Genomic DNA, 17,951 nt, shown 5'->3' with positions numbered 1-17,951 from the left:
ATTTTTCTATTGACTTGTGGATGCTTTTGAGCAATTACAGCGTTTAGCCACATCTAAAGAAGTTCTACAGACAAGATCATTTAGCAGAAATATTGCAGAAATTTGATTAAAGGCAGGCTTTCACAAATAATGCAGAAATGGGCCAAATTCATGATTATTTGGGTTGTGAATATTTATCTTCATTATACAGGTGCATTTTTCTGATAATACTTCCATTCTCTCAAACGTGTATTTGAAATTGTAAAACAAGGCAGTGGACACACATACTGTAGGACAGTGATTCTCAACTGATGACTAGTGGGTTGCGGACCCGTTTTTAATGGGTCGCGGGCCTCTGCATGGGAAAAAAAAATCACAAAAAAATTCCTCCTGTGATTTTATTTTGAACAGACTTTTTTAATGCAACGGAGTGTCGTTTTTTTGCCGGCTCATCTGTCCATGTTTTCAGCAGCGTGTGCCAGGTTGGGTCAAACCATTCTGATATGGGGGAGACATTGTGTTTTTAGGATATTTAAACATCCTGAATATAAAATATAAAATTCAGATTATGAACTTGATTTTGAATAGATTTGAGAAGTTGAGAATGTTCCTCGATTTGGGTCGCGGCTTGTCATTAAGGGGTGATGGTGGGTCCCGGAGCCAGACCAGTTGAGAACCACTGCTGTAGGAGGTACATGACTCCACACGGTGGCGCTAGCGAAAGATTGCTGATACTAGCTGCTGCTAAAATGCAAAGAAGAAGAGGAGAAAGGCTGTTATGAGCTGCTTCAAACAAACACAAAGAAGAAGGAATAATATGGAGTAATCTTGAGAGGATGAAATCTAATGAATTACTAGAGTGGTCCACAAACATCTCAAAGAACTGTGCGTTGGTGTTTTAAGACTATGAAGGAAACAGCAGCTATGAATCTATTCACTGCACTCTCCCTTCGGCTAACACGGAGCTAACGTTAGCTAGCAACCGCCTGGTGGGGGCTAACGGTCACATCGCCGAATCGGTCCCCCGCGAGACGTTCATCAACTAGAGAGCGGTTCGTTTTAACCTGGACCACGAGGTAAAATGTATTCAATGTCTACAATGAAACGCATCACTGCGGTCAACTTAGCAGACGCTTAAAATTGAGTGCACGTGTATGCTGATGTTTACGGTATTGAACAAAAAACCGGAAAAGCTATTTAATCAAAGATGCTGCACAATGACTGAAGTGTATGTTCAGGACCATTCGGACTAATGTACAGACAAAGGAATGCTTCTTCTGAACCAAGTTAGATAATTATCCAAAGTAAAAGCGCCATATTTCAAAGTTCAAAAGGACAATTTCTCCATCTTTGGACTGCAATAAATATACTTATATAATATACTACAATAATCCCAGACAGAGACTAATGTCACCTCAATTCAAGCGTCTGCTGAGGTGACCGCAGTAATGCGTCTCGTGTTCGGTCCAATCGCAGTTAACGAGTTAAATCTTCGTGATGCTGTCACACACCTGATGGGAAAAGGCATTCGCTTTAAAGTGATTGTAGAACTAGTGCACGTAACGGTAGTTACGTTATATGCAGTTTGGTGGGTGATAACCCATAGCATTACCATGCGTTACTATTAGTTTGAGACAAACTGCTACTGTGAATGTGCTGTGTCTAAAGTAGGACGTTATAAGCAGCCATGAAAGGAACCAGCTGTGTCTGTCACGTCGTCTATAAATGATTATTCATGGTAGTGAGGCAGACTACTGGTTTAAGGATTCTTAGGAAAGCAATTCACCCTAAATTACTTATTGTGAGCAGATTATCACAATTCTCTTTGGTCCCAACCATATTTCTTCGCTGTTTTGAGTGTATTTAAGTTGAAGCAAGTTTGGGATTTAATGCTACAAGAAAAATAACGCAACATTTCGCAATGTTGTCTGAAAATTGATTTGAATATTTCAGGTTTTGTCTCTGCCCTGTCGTGAAGCTCCGCCCGTCCCCCATGGAGTCGTCTGGGGTCAGCATGCAGGACGTGAGCGAGGTGGTGATCGTCACAATACCGGAGGCGGCAGGCGACGAGGTGGAGGAGGACAAGGCAGTGCTGGTGACCGAGGACCTGGCCCCTCAGCCTGGGTAACCACCCCCCTCTCACTTACTTGCTCAGTAGATGCGCACAGAGGAATGTGAGTTTGAGTTGTTTGGCTTGCTTCATTGAAGCTTCTAAGCGCCGTGTGGGTTTTCCAGGGTGGACGTCCTCACAGCGGCGCCGGGAGAGTTGGAAGCCGGTGAAACCGATTCTCCGTTGCTTGACGAGGCCGTCATTGGTAATTTGGCCCTGCGTGTTTTTGTGGAAATGTGCCGTCTTTCCATCAATCCAGAGCACAGAATAGTCTCCATGATGTTGTAAATCTATCCACGCCTGATCTGACAACAGAATTGACTCTGTGTTTCTGGTCTCCGTCTCTGCAGTGAAGCTGAGCGAGGAGGTGGATGTGGACGTAGAGACCGATGTCTTCTACCCGATTACCTGCGGGGACGTTAAAGCCACGCTGGTGTGGAATAAGTTTGTCTGCCCTGGGATCAACGTGAAATGCGTACAGGTACACGCCATCGCCTCGGACTCAAAGAAAAGATCATCATGGCAGCCGTCTTATTTCTCTTTCTTTTTTTCTTCCTCATCAGTTTAATGAGCAACTCATCAGTCCAAAGGAGTTTGTGTGCCTAGCTGGGAAATCCACTCTGAAGGACTGGAAGAGAGCCATCCGACTCAACAGCACCATGCTAAGGTCTGGACTCATCTAATCCTCCAGGAGGGAGTTGTACTTGGTTCGGTAATATGGTTTACAAGCTCATAGACTCCCACTTCACTCAACAAATCCTTCATTTATTGAACTGCATGTAGGACTGTGCATTTGGCTGCTAATACTAATGCATCTTTTATTGGATATGGGTTTATTTTATTTTGTTTCACAAGCATTTTTTATTCCGCTCTTTTAATTTAAGTTTTGATCCCTTTGATTTGATTTACCCCTGAGTAAACACAGGTACTCTGATATTAAAAGACGTTTAATGGTATTTCTTTTGGTAGGAAGATTATGGACTCCGGTGAGCTAGACTTCTATCAGCACACTAAGGTGTGCTCCAACACGTGCCGCAGCACCAAGATCGACCTGGTGGGGACCAAGGTGTCCGTCGGCGGGGATCAGACCGTCGAGCTGCTCCCTGCCACCCCCTCATCGGCCGACTGTGAGTTCAACATCCTTGGCAGGGCTGTTCTTAAATCGTAGCAGCTAATCCACACAAATTAGAATTCCTGGATGACGTCTAGCAGGCAGAACACAATAGTGAATATGCCTCCTCCAGTTACATCCACGACATGTAGCATTCCTGGCAGAACCCGCCCTGCCTCTCAGAAAAGAGTAAACTGGTCTTCAAAGAACCAAAATGACTTTCCTTTTGTGACTGGCGTTGCGTGTCATTCCCCACCGACACAGTGGATGAGCCCATTTACACCCTTTAGCGAATCCTCAACGGTTGAAAAACGGCCTGGGATTCACAGGTGGAAGCGTGATTGTAAGGAACATGACGGCTGAAGTGGTTTGCTGCTTGTGTTCTAGTGAATGGAGCAGTGGTCTCGTTCGCAGACGTGGCGGAGGAAACCTCTGAGTGGGTCACAGCCATCGGAGGTGAGCGACCACCTGCGCACACTTACCATCATGTGGAGGGGGCTGATGTCGACCTAATGTTTGTGTGCGCGTGTCCAGAGGACTCTGTGGCATTCTGGCGAGCGGTGAAAGAAGCTGGACTACTGGAGGAGGTGGTGGAGGACTTCCAAAAGGAGCTGCAGGAGGTGCTGAAGGGGTTACAAGAGAGAGTGTGTGACCCACCACTTCAGGTCAAAGGTTGCAACCACACAGACACAATACACACACACACACACACACACACACAGGTAGGGGTGTGTAACATCCAATTAATGGCTATGTGCCTCCCCTCTAGTCGGTGTGCTGGTCTTGAGCTTTGTCCAACAACTCACTGTTTTCAGCAGTGTGAAAAACAATCACCCAATGTTTTCATCTAGGTGGTTAGGTCTATTTTTACTATAGAGAATTGCTGCAAATGAAGCTCTACTGACTTGGTAACAAACATGTTGCATTTCCTAGAACAACGTCCACATTATAAGCATCTGACTGCTGGAAAGCTGCAGCAGAACGGATAAGGGGGGACGGTCAAAGCAATTGCTTTTCAATGGTTTCATTCCATCTATTCTTAAAAGCTGCCCCTACATTACCTGTGTATCTCCACCACCGCCAGTCCACAGATCAGGCTGTTCTGCTAGGAGTGGCTTGTGTAGCCTGAGGCAGCGGGTACACAGGTCTCGGAAGATCACTTCGCACCTCAAGATTTAGTTTCCTTTCCAAACATTTAGTCTGAGACCCAACCGATGCCCACTTAGGTCATATCACTCTGCCACACTTTTCTTTTTCTTTACTCCTGAACTGCTGCTTTCATGTTAACCTGCTGGGTTCTTTCAGATGCTGTTTTGCTCAACAACATAGTGCAGAACTTCGGGATGCTGGACCTAGTGAAGAAGGTATTAGCCAGTCACAAGAGCCAGATGGACCACTACAGAGAGCAGTACACTCGCAGCCTGGCCGGTCAGCACAAGGCCCCTGAGCAGAGTCTCACTTTTCAGCGTGGCGTGGGGCTGCATACAAATGATGTGTTGTCTCCCTCTGCAGCTCTGGAGCAGCAGTGCGACGAGCACAGGAAGCGGGCCAAGGAGCTGAAGAGCAAATCCCAGCACCTCAACAACGTCCTGATGACCCTCGCCCCAGTGCCTGCGCCCCCGGCGCTGAAGCGCCCGCGGCTTACCCGCGCCGTCTCCGGCCTGGCTTCGGTCGGCGCCAGCCCCGCCCAGATCACCCTGCCACTCGGCCAGCTGACGGGCCTGCCGCTTGGCAAGGTCCTGACAGTGGCGGGGGCTCAGGCCGGCGCCAACCTGGGCGGGTACACCTTACTGACCTCCTCACTCTCCGGAGCCGAGCTGGGGGCCGACGGCTCCAACGTCACCGTGCTGTCAGCCGCGGCGGGTCAGGAGGGCGGCGGCTTTGTCAAGGTGGTCGGCCCCCAGTTCCAGCTGGTGACGCTGCAGGCCGCGCTGCAGAGCTTGGCCGCCGCGCAGCAGCAGGTTGGCAGCCTTAGTGTGCTGGATGCCACGGCAACCGCTGCAGATGAATCGCAAGAGGAAGGCCAGGCGGACGGGGAGGAGGAGGAGAGTCAGCCAGAGCAGGAGGACGGGGCCCAGCAGTGAGGAGACTGCTCTCCCAGCTCCTTATTGCCTTCATTTCAATGTTTTGGCCGCTGGACTGAAAGTCTGATATATCGTGCACGTTTTGACTTTTAAAGGACCTGCTCAAGGGCGTTCTTTTTATCATTGAACACACAAGCCTTCCTTGTAGAATTTTCACAATGCCTAAATTGATATGGTGTGATGTGACTGTAAATAATTATTGGTAACTAATATATTTGATACGGCTGTTTCTGTAGGGATGGATTCCATATATGCTGGACACCCAGTGTTGTTTAGTTTGATAATAAACTGTTTTCAAAAACAAATGGTGTTTCACTATTCATGTTAAATGTTCTTTAGTACGTTTAAAAAAATAAATAATCACAACTCAAGGTCAACTTAGTTTTTTTCCAGATGTCTTCGTCAAAAAGGCTCAGTTGTCATGGTAGCGTAGCAGCTGTGGTCACCTGACCACAATTACTAGATTCTAAATGTGTACCCTATTATGGTATTTTCTATTAAGGAAAGTGACATTGACCATTGGACTACATGTATCAATAGATATCCATGACACTATTTATGCATGTATGTATATATATATATGTATATGTATATATATGTATATATGTATATATATATATATATAAACATAAACACACACAAACAAGTACTAGCCTTTTAAAAGATCTATCCAATTAGTTGTTTAATATGCTCTTATTGTAGGTCAGCTGCCCGCTATGGATCGAGATCCACGAACAATGAACCCTGCTCTTGTTAAAGTAACGCAGTCGGTGGTTTATCCGCTAGGTGGCGCCACAATCTTACGGTTTGTTCAGGTTTCTTCACATTAGTTGTGCCTCTTGGATTATATGGTCACATTAATAGACCACGTGAACGTACTGTCTTCGTACATTGATTTAGATTAAGCCCTTTTAGTAAATGTTAATGAAACCATTCAATATTGGGTTTGTGTATATGCATGTCAGTCGTATTTAAAGTTGTTTTGCCCAGTCGGTGCTTGTACCAAATATTGTGTGGTATTTTCACAATAAAATGATACGTCTGTTTATGACATTTTCTGGACCCATTCCAGCCAAGGGCCTGCCTTTAATAAAGGATACGCTACAAAAATCAACCACATTGATAAAAAATAAAAGGCGAACATGTATTTAAAATGTCGCTCTGTGCCCACGTGACGTGCTGCATGTCCGACTTTCCCATCGTCTTGTAATTATTTGTAAGACTTTTTAAAGATTGTATCACGTCCCTCTGCTGTCCACGAGCAGAACACGCGGAGGGGCTGAAATCAGTCGAATCCTTCAGGGTGGTTGAGCAAACAGGGAAGTGTCTTTATTAAACAAGCATCATTTATTGAGTGACACACGATGATGCCAATAACAGAGATGAGGATTCATTTTACACAGAAGGCAACCAAGCTGGCTGTAAGCGATAAAGGCAGGCGGACGAGGCAAACTGGAGAAATGGTGGTATTTCAAGTGAACCCGCACAAGTTCTTGTTTTTTCTTTCTTTTTTTCCTCACGTTCGTTCAGACTGGTTGCTCCACGCGCAAATCCTCAGATTCAAGAGCCGCCGGGGGATTCATCTATAGGCTCAAGTCATCGTAGGAGTAATAGGGCTCCTCTACCGAGCGTACGGAGATCTTGAAGTGGCGGCGCAGAAAGCCTCCGTAACGCTTGTCCCACTTCAGGTTGTTCGACTTCGGTCGGATCCGCCTCATGAAGCCCCCGTAGCGCTTCTGCAGCTCCTCGGGCTCTCGGCTCTCAGTCTCCGCGGAGCTACTCCTCTTAGACTTAGGCCCGAATTTGCGTAAAAAGCCGCCGTACCGCTTCACGTTCGCGCGAAAGTGGCGGTCCCCCGCGTCCCTCTCATCCACCCGCTTCAACAGGTCCTCGTACTTCTCGGGAAGCGCCTCCACGGCGTAGTTGTCGCGCCACGGGGAGGCGAAGATTTTATTCTTGTTCTTGTCGATCCTCTTGATGAAGCCACCGTAGCGCTTCACCAGGTCCCCCTTCTGGTCCTCCTCCTCCTGCTCCTCCGCCGCTTCGTCCTGTCTGAAGTCCGGAGCCCGCCGGCAGCTCTCCAGCTGCCCGTCACACTGCGCGCTGCACGCCTGCGGGACCCGGAGAGCACAACATGATACGCACGTATTTTACCCCTTTTATTTATTTTTGCTGATCAGTTTAAGCAACTTAGACCTCTATCTAAACCCCAAAGTACATTGAATTGCTATCTGCTTTCCAAAGAAATAAAGGATTTCACTTTTTTGGCTATACATTGCCACATTAGGCATCGGTAACTAGGATTTGGGAAATTTAATCATAAAAAATAAAAACAAAGTAAATGGAAGATCGGTGTGAAACAATTAGGAAGTTCAAAGCTCCGCGTTAAGTTACCAGGCTGCTGAAGGCAGCGTCGGGGCCGAGGGCCTGCTGCACACATTTCTGGCACTGCAATGAGCAATCTGCGCGGAGGGAGGACGGAAAGCTCAGCATCAGCACCAGGACATACCACTCCATTCTTCACCAGATCCCTGGCACACGCAGACAAAAAACACACACGCAGAGAAGAACACAATTGGACTGGCTTGTTTTTAAACTTATCTTGTAGCTACGCAAGAAAACCAAATTACATGCTTTTTGAGAACACTTGATTGAGCCCACTTTAAAAATATCATTAAAACACAATACGCAATACATTTCTTTGAACCCGTGCGCGGCACGTAATGGCGCACACGAGCGCAGTCTTTCTGAAGGCACTAAATAAATAAGGGGAATATTATTTCTTTACTTAGACCAGAAAGATAGTAAAGAAAAACATGAAAGTGTGTGTCCAGTACCTCGGGGGTTGGACAGATACTTCCAGCCGTACTAAGACTCGCAGAGGCGCATCTATCTTCAGATCTCCTTCCTCCAACTTCGTGTTTCTCTTGCGTTGCTCGTCGCCTCGGCTTTTTATGGCCCGAAACTTGGTAGTGTCACCGAAGCGCATCATAGCAGCTTCTCCAAAGGGACCAATGGGAGGATAAAGTGCTACGTAAATATACCCACCGCCTCCCTGCTCTAGGAGTTTTCTATTTTTTTAAACAACGCCCACACGGAGAGAGTATAGCGCATCCAATTGGCGAATCATCAGCATCAGCATCATTCAATCTCTCGGGGGCCTCAATCAAAAACCTTAGGTGTAAAAAAACAATCCCACTGACATCAATCAAGAGTGTGTTCTCTTTTTGGAAAGACTGAAATAGAGTAAACACACTTAGAAATTAAATAGAAGAAACTGTTAGATATGAAAACAATGGATGAGATAATGTCACGAGGCTGCTGATGCGGGTTGCAGGGAGGACTCATATGCAGAGTTTTTGAAGGTGCTCTTTAATCCAACAAAAAAACCAGGACGTGCTCCAACGACAGGTAGACTGACATAGACAATGACGCGCCAGGGGACAACAGGCACACTGGGCTTAAATACACTAGGGAGGTGCAGGTGATGGACACAGGTGGAAACAATCAGGCAATCACAGGACAAGGCAGGAAGTGAATCTAACCCAGGGACACAAGAGACATGAAACTACAAAATAAAACAGGAAGGAGAACCAAACCGCGACAGATAATTCATTAAATGCTGTCATTTTAAACAAATCGGATTTAAAAAAAGTCTGGTTTGGTCATTGCTTGGTTTAACTTTACACCTTTTCGTTCGATCGCTTTGAACACAATAACAAAATGTTTCAGTTAACATTCACGAGTGGAGACACACTGCAAAAGGGTTGTAGTCAAGTACAGAGGAAAACACATGTCAATCAAATGTTAGCCTTGATCGTTTTGTGAATTTACCGGGACTCAGATTGTGTTTCCGAAGATTACACAAATGGTCGAGCCATATAATATACATATATATAAAAATAAAATAATTTTGACATTGCATTAAAATTACTCAACCCAGTCTCCAAAAAAAGCGTGAAATGGCTACGTTGGTCCACCGTGATAAACGTAGTCATGTTACGTTTTCCCCCAAAATAACGTTACTATGTTACGTTTCTTTTGGCCCATTCATTTACATTGCTTTGCAAATAGGTCACGTGACTATCAAGTTTCCCGTTAGTGAAAAGAAAAACATGGCGGACGGTCAGCATAATCTCCGTGAAAAACACAATATTTTAAGAAAGCATCAGCATTTGTATGCATTTCGATGGCATTTCTAGCGAGAAGTATGCGTTATTCTTTCATAATCTTCTATCAGAGACTGTAGAAGACCTTCCGTTTATTCGTTTCTGCGAAGATTTGAGTGTCCCTTTGGGAAAGCGTGATTACGCAACGCCTTTAACGGCGCATTATTAAAAAAACACTTCCAGTGGGGGCGTTACCGTAAAGAAGCGTTCAGCCTTAAAGCCACTAATCGCCAAACAAAACAAACTCAAAGAACTCGAATCACATTATGACTTTTTAAACATAAATTCCGTTATTTTTATGAGTTTTCAATGAAAGAATGCATCATTTCCGGGGGTAGGCATGCCCGGGACATCCCGAATTATGGGCAATTTTGATTTGTCCAGCTTTTTGACAGCTCCAGTCCCGACTTCCAATCACAGCCTTCTAAGTCAATGACGCGCCTAAAACTCTCGGTTCGAACATTACGTCTTGTTTACATGGGAAAGGGGGGCGGGGCTTCGCCCTCAGAGCGGAGCGTCATTTCTCGCTCCACACGTCTCCTCTTTTTACTGGCCAGGAAAACGGGCGATCTATCCCACGTGGGTCTGGCTCCATTCCATTGGCTCTGACGAATCCATAGAGAGGCGGGACTTATAATTTGCCCGGCAAACGGAGAGATTTGAGCTGCATTGCTTCCACTGTGCGTGAAGTGGCCGTGAGGCCTCCACTAAACTCTCTCTCTATTTGTTCTGCTTTACTCAATAAAAGTAAAACCTTTACAGATATACTGTCCACACACTAGGCTAACATAATGGAGACTTCCAGGCTTCGTCCTTTATGTTTTATGGGGATAAAGCCCCTGTAAGTAGTTTTTTCCCAAGCAAATCTGAGTTTCTTCTTTTTTTGTGTGTCCCATACAAATATCAAAATATATATACTGATTTTCACATCCAAACACACTCACTTATGTTCCCTTTTATCATGACAACAAGAAATTTCAAGATAAACCTTTTGCTTTCATAAATCATACAGTTTTAGTGTGTAAATGCCCAGCAGTGTACGGTCCAAGGGCCCCTATCGGGCCACTTGTTAGATGGGTTTGATGGGTTACCGACTAAAATATATGCCCCCACCCCCTAACTTGATTTAGGTCTGTTGCCTCAGGGTAACTTGTAAATATAATAAGTCAAACAAGCAATGTAAGCATTAAGAAAGTAGTGCATTTTGAGCACATTAACCACAAATGGATTCAAACATAAATTCAAAAATATTAAACAAAGAAATTAAATGACCAACACTGTATGTACAAAATCCACATACAAAACATGTAAACTTAAAGGGCTTGTTTGTGTCAAATTTTATGGCATACACATTCAACTGGCCTACAATAACCTGAAGAATGTCTTAAAATACTGAAGGGGGGGACATGATATCATTAGAAATGTTATGCCAGAGGGAGCACAGAATGTATTGTGGGGTGTTCAACAAGGAGGATTTTCAACCTCTACTATGTCTCCATCCTCATCTTGATCGACAGACTCACTGTCACTATCATCAGACATGCGTTATCCTAGTTTTAGTGTGTAAATGCAATTTCCAGCATGAGACCTAAAAAACGCCTACAGGAATAAAAGGGTTAAACCAGATACAACTTGCTTGTTTGACTTATTTGACTTATTATATTTACAAGTTTCCCTGAGGCAGTTAGGGGGTGGGGGCATAAATTTTAGTCAGTAACCCATCCAACCCATCTTAAAACTCAGTCGAAGGAGTCTAACGCCGGAGTCACAGGGTGCAACAAAACTCTGTAGTGAAAAAAGTGAAGGCCGAGGCATGCTGGGTGAGGTGCGATCCCGGCCCTTTTGGGACAGTGTTGTGCCTGAACGCGTTCATTGAACGATAGTTCATAAACTTGTTGATATTTTGGGCGAACGTGAACTGAACGTACTGTATTAATGCCCGATGAACGTCACTGTTCTCGTTCATTCTGGTGTCTATGAACGGCGCGTTCGTTCAGCTTAACATCGTTCAATGGGGTACCAGATTTCTATAGAAAACACACCATAAACGCGCATTAATAAGTGTAGCAAAGAGGCGGCGTATAATAATTTTAAAGAGTTTATGAAGTTACTGACAAGGTCGGTGAGGATGGGAGGAATCTGACCTTTCTTTGCAAACATTTGCACCTTAATGATTACTGTCCTGTTTTTCTTTTAATAATTCCTTATTTAAAAAAGACCATTTAAGCAGCATGTGTTTGAGAATGTAGTGTAGGGGTAAACTCTGCAACTGCTGCTAGTGTGGAGTGAATAGACAGCAACATAGCATCAAAGAATCATTAGGGAAATGCTGTCCCCTCAATGCTAATGTAAACCCTGGTTGGATAAGGATTCAAATTGGATAAGAAAATTAAATCTGATGCATCGCTTCAGTGTTAAAACTGATAAAATAATTGCTGTCTGTGGTTCTGGGCTGTGGCAATAATTTAAAAAAAAAATAGCTCGCAGCAACGTATGGAAAAAAAGAACTGAACTAGTTCATTTTTAAAATTTGTAAACTAAACTTTGAACTAGTTAATGTAGAAAGTAAACTTTCCCAACACTGGCTATAGGACCCCGGAAGATGATGAACTATGCCTGGGAAGGGCGAAGCCATGCCGGTACGAGCATGATGTGCAAATTAGTCGTCAGATCAAAGTATAGTAGTGATAGACTAATCGAACCATCTAACAAGTGGCCCGATAGGGGCCCCCGGACCGTACACTGCTGGGCATTTACACACTAAAACTGTATGATTTATGAAAGCAAAAGGTTTATCTTGAAATTTCTTGTTGTCATGATAAAAGGGAACATAAGTGAGTGTGTTTGGATGTGAAAATCAGTATATATATTTTGATATTTGTATGGGACACACAAAAAAAGAAGAAACTCAGATTTGCTTGGGAAAAAACTACTTACAGGGGCTTTATCCCCATAAAACATAAAGGACGAAGCCTGGAAGTCTCCATTATGTTAGCCTAGTGTGTGGACAGTATATCTGTAAAGGTTTTACTTTTATTGAGTAAAGCAGAACAAATAGAGAGAGACTTTAGTGGAGGCCTCACGGCCACTTCACGCACAGTGGAAGCAATGCAGCTCAAATCTCTCCGTTTGCCGGGCAAATTATAAGTCCCGCCTCTCTATGGATTCGTCAGAGCCAATGGAATGGAGCCAGACCCACGTGGGATAGATCGCCCGTTTTCCTGGCCAGTAAAAAGAGGAGACGTGTGGAGCGAGAAATGACGCTCCGCTCTGAGGGCGAAGCCCCGCCCCCCTTTCCCATGTAAACAAGACGTAATGTTCGAACCGAGAGTTTTAGGCGCGTCATTGATTTAGGAGGCTGTGATTGGAAGTCGGGACTGGAGCTGTCAAAAAGCTGGACAAATCAAAATTGCCCATAATTCGGGATGTCCCGGGCATGCCTACCCCCGGAAATGATGCATTCTTTCATTGAAAACTCATAAAAATAACGGAATTTATGTTTAAAAAGTCATAATGTGATTCGAGTTCTTTGAGTTTGTTTTGTTTGGCGATTAGTGGCTTTAAGGCTGAACGCTTCTTTACGGTAACGCCCCCACTGGAAGTGTTTTTTTAATAATGCGCCGTTAAAGGCGTTGCGTAATCACGCTTTCCCAAAGGGACACTCAAATCTTCGCAGAAACGAATAAACGGAAGGTCTTCTACAGTCTCTGATAGAAGATTATGAAAGAATAACGCATACTTCTCGCTAGAAATGCCATCGAAATGCATACAAATGCTGATGCTTTCTTAAAATATTGTGTTTTTCACGGAGATTATGCTGACCGTCCGCCATGTTTTTCTTTTCACTAACGGGAAACTTGATAGTCACGTGACCTATTTGCAAAGCAATGTAAATGAATGGGCCAAAAGAAACGTAACATAGTAACGTTATTTTGGGGGAAAACGTAACATGACTACGTTTATCACGGTGGACCAACGTAGCCATTTCACGCTTTTTTTGGAGACTGGGTTGAATTACTATAACAAGTACTATGAAGCTCCCGCCTCAATGGAAATGTTTCTAAACTCACAAGGTAGGCTATTTTGCTAATCTTGGCCTTGTACCTTTGACTATCTACCATAGCGCCCCATTGTGTGTGCTGATGATGGAACCACAAAGAGTTTCATGTTTAATGTGTTGCTCCAAATGCAAGTGCAAGGTTTTCAGCCAAGAGCGAGCAATGATGCACTATGAGTGGAATATGCTCATGCTTCTCTTGCCCCCTGTTAAATCTATCATTGCATTTGTGCGGTGTTGTGTGATCGGCGAGTGCCTTCAGGCCACCTTGTTTATGAGGTAAGCAGCAAGCAAGGTCAGCTAGCACTCCCATTGCGCTGTGGGAGGGCCCCAGTGAAATGATCCACCTATGACAGTGGTTGTATTTCAAGGACAAAGTCTTTCAAAGCTCATTGATCATCCAAGGCTACGCCATAGGGCCTCCTTATCTTTTTCTTAGTGGACGAATGAAGAAACCTTGGGGGTGTGACTAACTGAAGCTTCGCCTGTGCAGTCCACAAGTGCTTTTCACTCCAGCATGGTAGAACGGTGGTTACTTAGATCAATTTTATTATGTCTGATTCCCAGATAAAAAAGTATTTCTTGGTTTTCTAATGTTGCACTGACATTGCACTCGTAAACTAAATGTGACATTTGATTGCATTTTTACTTCCATTTTGTTCATTTTACTCTTAACTTTGAACAAATGTATCTCTGGATTGCCCAAGGCCGTGTCTCTGGCCCAGTAGACAAATCGTCTGTGTCCAGGGTGAGAGGGGTCAGCTACAATCTTTGTTGCACGCCTCAGAATCCCGGGGTCTTGGAGGGACAAGCAGATTGCAGCCATTCACCCTCTCAGCAGACACTGCAGTCTTCTCTTTTCACAATATGTCAGGCTGCTATGAGACAAAAAGAAAAACATTTAGGTGGCCGTTAATCTTTCTGGGAGGATGATCCCTAAAGGGAATCTGACTGAGGAAACCTTGAACGTAATGTGAAGTGACTAATAGCTTCCTGGCCCATGGATATATTATGAAATGTATGATGTATGTATCAGTATTGTATTTATGAACTCTTTCTTTCTTCCCTAGCTGTCAATGTGCTTTCTCCCAACTGACCCTGAAAACGCTCAATGCTGTCCCTCTGTACAGTCCGAGATAAAAAAATCAGACGACACAAAGTATTGCTCATAAGTGGAATAACAGCATTTAGAACAAAATAGTTACTAGAAGATACCTGGTATACCTTTTCAGCTTTACTTTATCAGTGATGTGTAGACAATAATTACTTTCTTTTACTAAATACAGCTGTAATGAGACGTATGCTTTGCCTATGTAAAAGTCTTTCCTCTAAGTTTAGGTTGTATTGGTGTGTGTACAGCAAAATCCTTACTCAATGCTATTCGTGCTGTATTATTTTCCATATATTTTTATATTTTAAATTGTCCTTTTGATGCAGAAAATGCAATACAATGGAGAAATCTATCCATCTGGTCAATGGTCAACTATTTCACAGGGTATTGTGATGAACGCAGTAACAGCACAAATGTTAGTGACATAAAGGTAGCAGGAGAGCAACAGTCACACATGTTACAGGTTATGTTATAATGTACACACTGTGAACCGTAACAACTGCAATTGGAAGTCAAGTAGTCAACTGGTAGCAGCAGCGCTGATGAAGGAGATGAAGTGTAATTGTGACGTGAAGTGCTCTTTCTGAACTAAAGAAGTCGGTTGTATGTTTGTTTCTCTCGTATGTGGCTCTCGCCAAGAGCTCAATCGCTGAGTGTTTCAACGTCACCTCATCTCCTACTTAACGAGCTTCTGTCACTTTGGCCGAAAGGTTCCTAAGCAACCTTGAGTGGGATGTCTCTTTGTGGTCCTTCCTCTTTTCTTTCAGCATTGTCTCGATCTGACGCTCAGCGTATCTATGGCTGAAGCACTGCGGAACAGGCAGCATTTATTGGCACTTCCTGTTTTCGACTCTTATATTTAAACACTTCTGTCCTATTTCATCTATTGATACAGTGAGAGAAATGCAGAGGTCAATCCATGGGTGACACACTGATTAGATGTACTGAATATCCGTAATGTCACGCTGCATCGTTGATGCAACCAGTTTGGAATTCTTTATCACAGACTTGCTCTTGACCCCTTTTGAGTGTGTGCACAAACACACCAAACTAGCCTTGGCAGTGGATTATTGAATAGACCTACTGGGGAAAGCTTACTATTATTATTTGTCTGAAAGTAGATTTAAAAGATACAAAGAAATGAAAAACATGCTAAAAGAGACACCCAATGACCACCGAGAGGCATAGATATATTTATGTAATTTTGAAATGCTAAACAACTATAGAATTAAGTCAAATAACCACAAAGACACTTTAGCTGACCAAAAGCAATGCTAACCACCACAAAGATGCACAATATGACGATTAAAAGACATCATAAAACCAAGAAGTAACATCAATTTGTCAGGATCGGGCTGGTGCAGGTTGAAGGAGGCAGGCAGGCAGGCAGGCAGGACTCAGACGCAGGGTCTTCTGACGTGCTCTTTATTCAAAACAAAAACTCACCAGAGACTGTGCACCAACGACGAGTGACATTTAGACAATGACGCGACAAGGGACAACAGGCACACGGGGCTTAAATACACAAGGGAGGTGCAGGTGATTGGACACAGGTGGAAACACTCAGGCAATCACAGGACAAGGCAGGAAGTGAAGTTAACCCAAGACCACAAGGAACATGAAACTTCAAACTAAAACAGGAAGAGAGACCAAACCGTGACACAATTGACAAAAAGCGCTGCTATATGACCACAAACCATGTGCAACAGGTGCACTGACATGTTACAGAAGCAACCTGCACTAAGAAAATAGAGGTACGGAATCAAACCTATTTATGGCCAACCGTATTGCATTCACAAGGGATCTTTCTTGAACGGATGGTGCAAACAATAAACATAAACAGACATGAATTGACAAATTCATGTAAAGAAGTGCAAAAACAAGAATAATATGCGTATTTAAATGTAAAACGATGTGTTCAGTGTTAGATTTTAAATATTAAATAATAAGCAGTGGATGTGCAAGAATTGAATGGAGCGTGAGGGGAGACGAGGTCAGTGAATGGATGGAGAGTTCCATTTATTTTTATTGACGCTTTTCAAACCATTAAAATGAAAATCATACTTTTCATACTTTTACAGAAAAGAGATTCAGAGATTCAGATGATGAGTATGACATCAGTCGTCATGGTACTGATAGCATTATTTTTCTGGATATGCATACTACTGAATAATATGATGATATGAAATATCAAACAGAGCAGTAAAAGCCTGTTTCACATAAAGACAAATCTGCAGTTGACAACAATAAAGAGGTATTGAAGTTAAATAAATCTGCAGTATTGGGGGCATTCTCACTATACAAATTGTGTGAATCAGTCATCTCACACTTATTCTCAGTGTTAACCCAACCTGCTTTTTGTAGGCTACTTACAGATTATAGATGAAAGTGACTGTCGCTGTGACGATACCAAAATGCAATGACCTTTAAACTGTCAAGGCATTCATCAAATGATGTCGTCTTCAACAACACTGTTAGCAACACGCCCACGGCCCCCCTTGTGAGTGTTTTTTTTAAGTCAGTTCTTTTTTTGTACAAATGCCTGACCTTGATTCAATTCATTTTATGTTGTTTAGCCAAAAATTGCAATTTAGCTTCAAAGTGCTTTACAGTCTTTACACATGCAACATCCTCTGTCCCATCACATCGGCACTGGAAGAACTCCACAAAATATGAAAAAAACATAAATGGGGAGAAGAAAGGGAAGAATCCTTATGGAAAATGGCTGAGGAGGGACTCTCTCCCGGGATGGACGGACTACAATGGATGTCATGTGTACAGAATGAAAAAGATGTACAATACATTCAATTCCTATAACAGACTTAATTCAGAACCAAGCCCAAAGGATTTATCTAAATTGTGTCATTGATGCGTAGCATGACACCTTATGACACCTTAGATAACGTGGACACGTCCAGGTGCGTGTAGCCACTGTAACCACAACGTGTGCTAACGTTACATGCACGTACAGTGTTGGGAAAGTTCACTTTCTACATGAACTAGTTCAAAGTTCAGTTCACAAATTTTAAAATGAACTATCCATATGTTGCTGGAAGCTATTATTTTTCAAAATTATAGAAGCCCATATAGAACCACAGACAGCAATTATTTCATCAGTTTTAACACTGAAGCTAGGCATCAGATTTCATCTTCATATCCAATTGTGAATCCTTATCCAACCAGGGTTTACATTAGCATTGAGGGGACAGCATTTGCCCTTTGTTGCTTTAATATTGCTGTCCATTCACTCCACATTAGCAGCAGCTGCAGCGTTCACCCCTACAGTACATTCTCAAACACATGCTGCTTGAAGTGTTTTTATTCCTTATT

At 43.4% G+C, this 17,951-nt stretch overlaps 2 protein-coding genes across 2 annotated transcripts; one reads left to right on the top strand and one right to left on the bottom strand.

Annotated features, from left to right (window-relative positions):
* Positions 1-682: 682 nt before the first annotated feature.
* On the top strand, positions 683-5,471 carry gmeb2 (glucocorticoid modulatory element binding protein 2). The gene is made up of 10 exons (XM_037456938.2): positions 683-1,055; positions 1,933-2,103; positions 2,215-2,294; positions 2,440-2,570; positions 2,653-2,756; positions 3,059-3,216; positions 3,588-3,656; positions 3,735-3,872; positions 4,506-4,628; positions 4,713-5,471. Exons 2-10 carry the CDS (start codon positions 1,973-1,975, stop codon positions 5,282-5,284), a joined length of 1,506 nt encoding a protein of 501 aa, XP_037312835.1. The 5' UTR covers positions 683-1,055; positions 1,933-1,972; the 3' UTR covers positions 5,285-5,471.
* A 1,120-nt stretch (positions 5,472-6,591) lies between these two features.
* Positions 6,592-8,725, bottom strand: pdyn (prodynorphin). The gene is made up of 3 exons (XM_037456939.2): positions 8,122-8,725; positions 7,679-7,815; positions 6,592-7,395 (listed from the first exon to the last, which is right to left on the bottom strand). The coding sequence occupies exons 2-3, from the start codon at positions 7,799-7,801 to the stop codon at positions 6,868-6,870; spliced, it is 651 nt and encodes a 216-aa protein (XP_037312836.1). The 5' UTR covers positions 7,802-7,815; positions 8,122-8,725; the 3' UTR covers positions 6,592-6,867.
* Positions 8,726-17,951: the final 9,226 nt, after the last annotated feature.

Source organism: Pungitius pungitius, chromosome 1 (genome assembly GCF_949316345.1).
Source record: "Pungitius pungitius chromosome 1, fPunPun2.1, whole genome shotgun sequence".
Lineage (NCBI taxonomy): Eukaryota > Metazoa > Chordata > Actinopteri > Perciformes > Gasterosteidae > Pungitius > Pungitius pungitius.
Note: the sequence above shows the minus strand (reverse complement) of the source record. Positions and strands in the feature narration are given on the sequence as shown.

Coding starts and splice junctions, on each gene's coding strand:
- gmeb2 (XM_037456938.2), top strand. CDS start 1,973: ATGGAGTCGTCTGGGGTCAGCATGCAGGACGTGAGCGAGGTGGTGATC. Junction 2,757..3,058: donor CTCAACAGCACCATGCTAAG/GTCTGGACTCAT, acceptor TTCTTTTGGTAG/GAAGATTATGGACTCCGGTG. Junction 3,657..3,734: donor GTGGGTCACAGCCATCGGAG/GTGAGCGACCAC, acceptor GCGCGTGTCCAG/AGGACTCTGTGGCATTCTGG.
- pdyn (XM_037456939.2), bottom strand. CDS start 7,801: ATGGAGTGGTATGTCCTGGTGCTGATGCTGAGCTTTCCGTCCTCCCTC. Junction 7,396..7,678: donor ACGCTGCCTTCAGCAGCCTG/GTAACTTAACGC, acceptor CGGGTCCCGCAG/GCGTGCAGCGCGCAGTGTGA.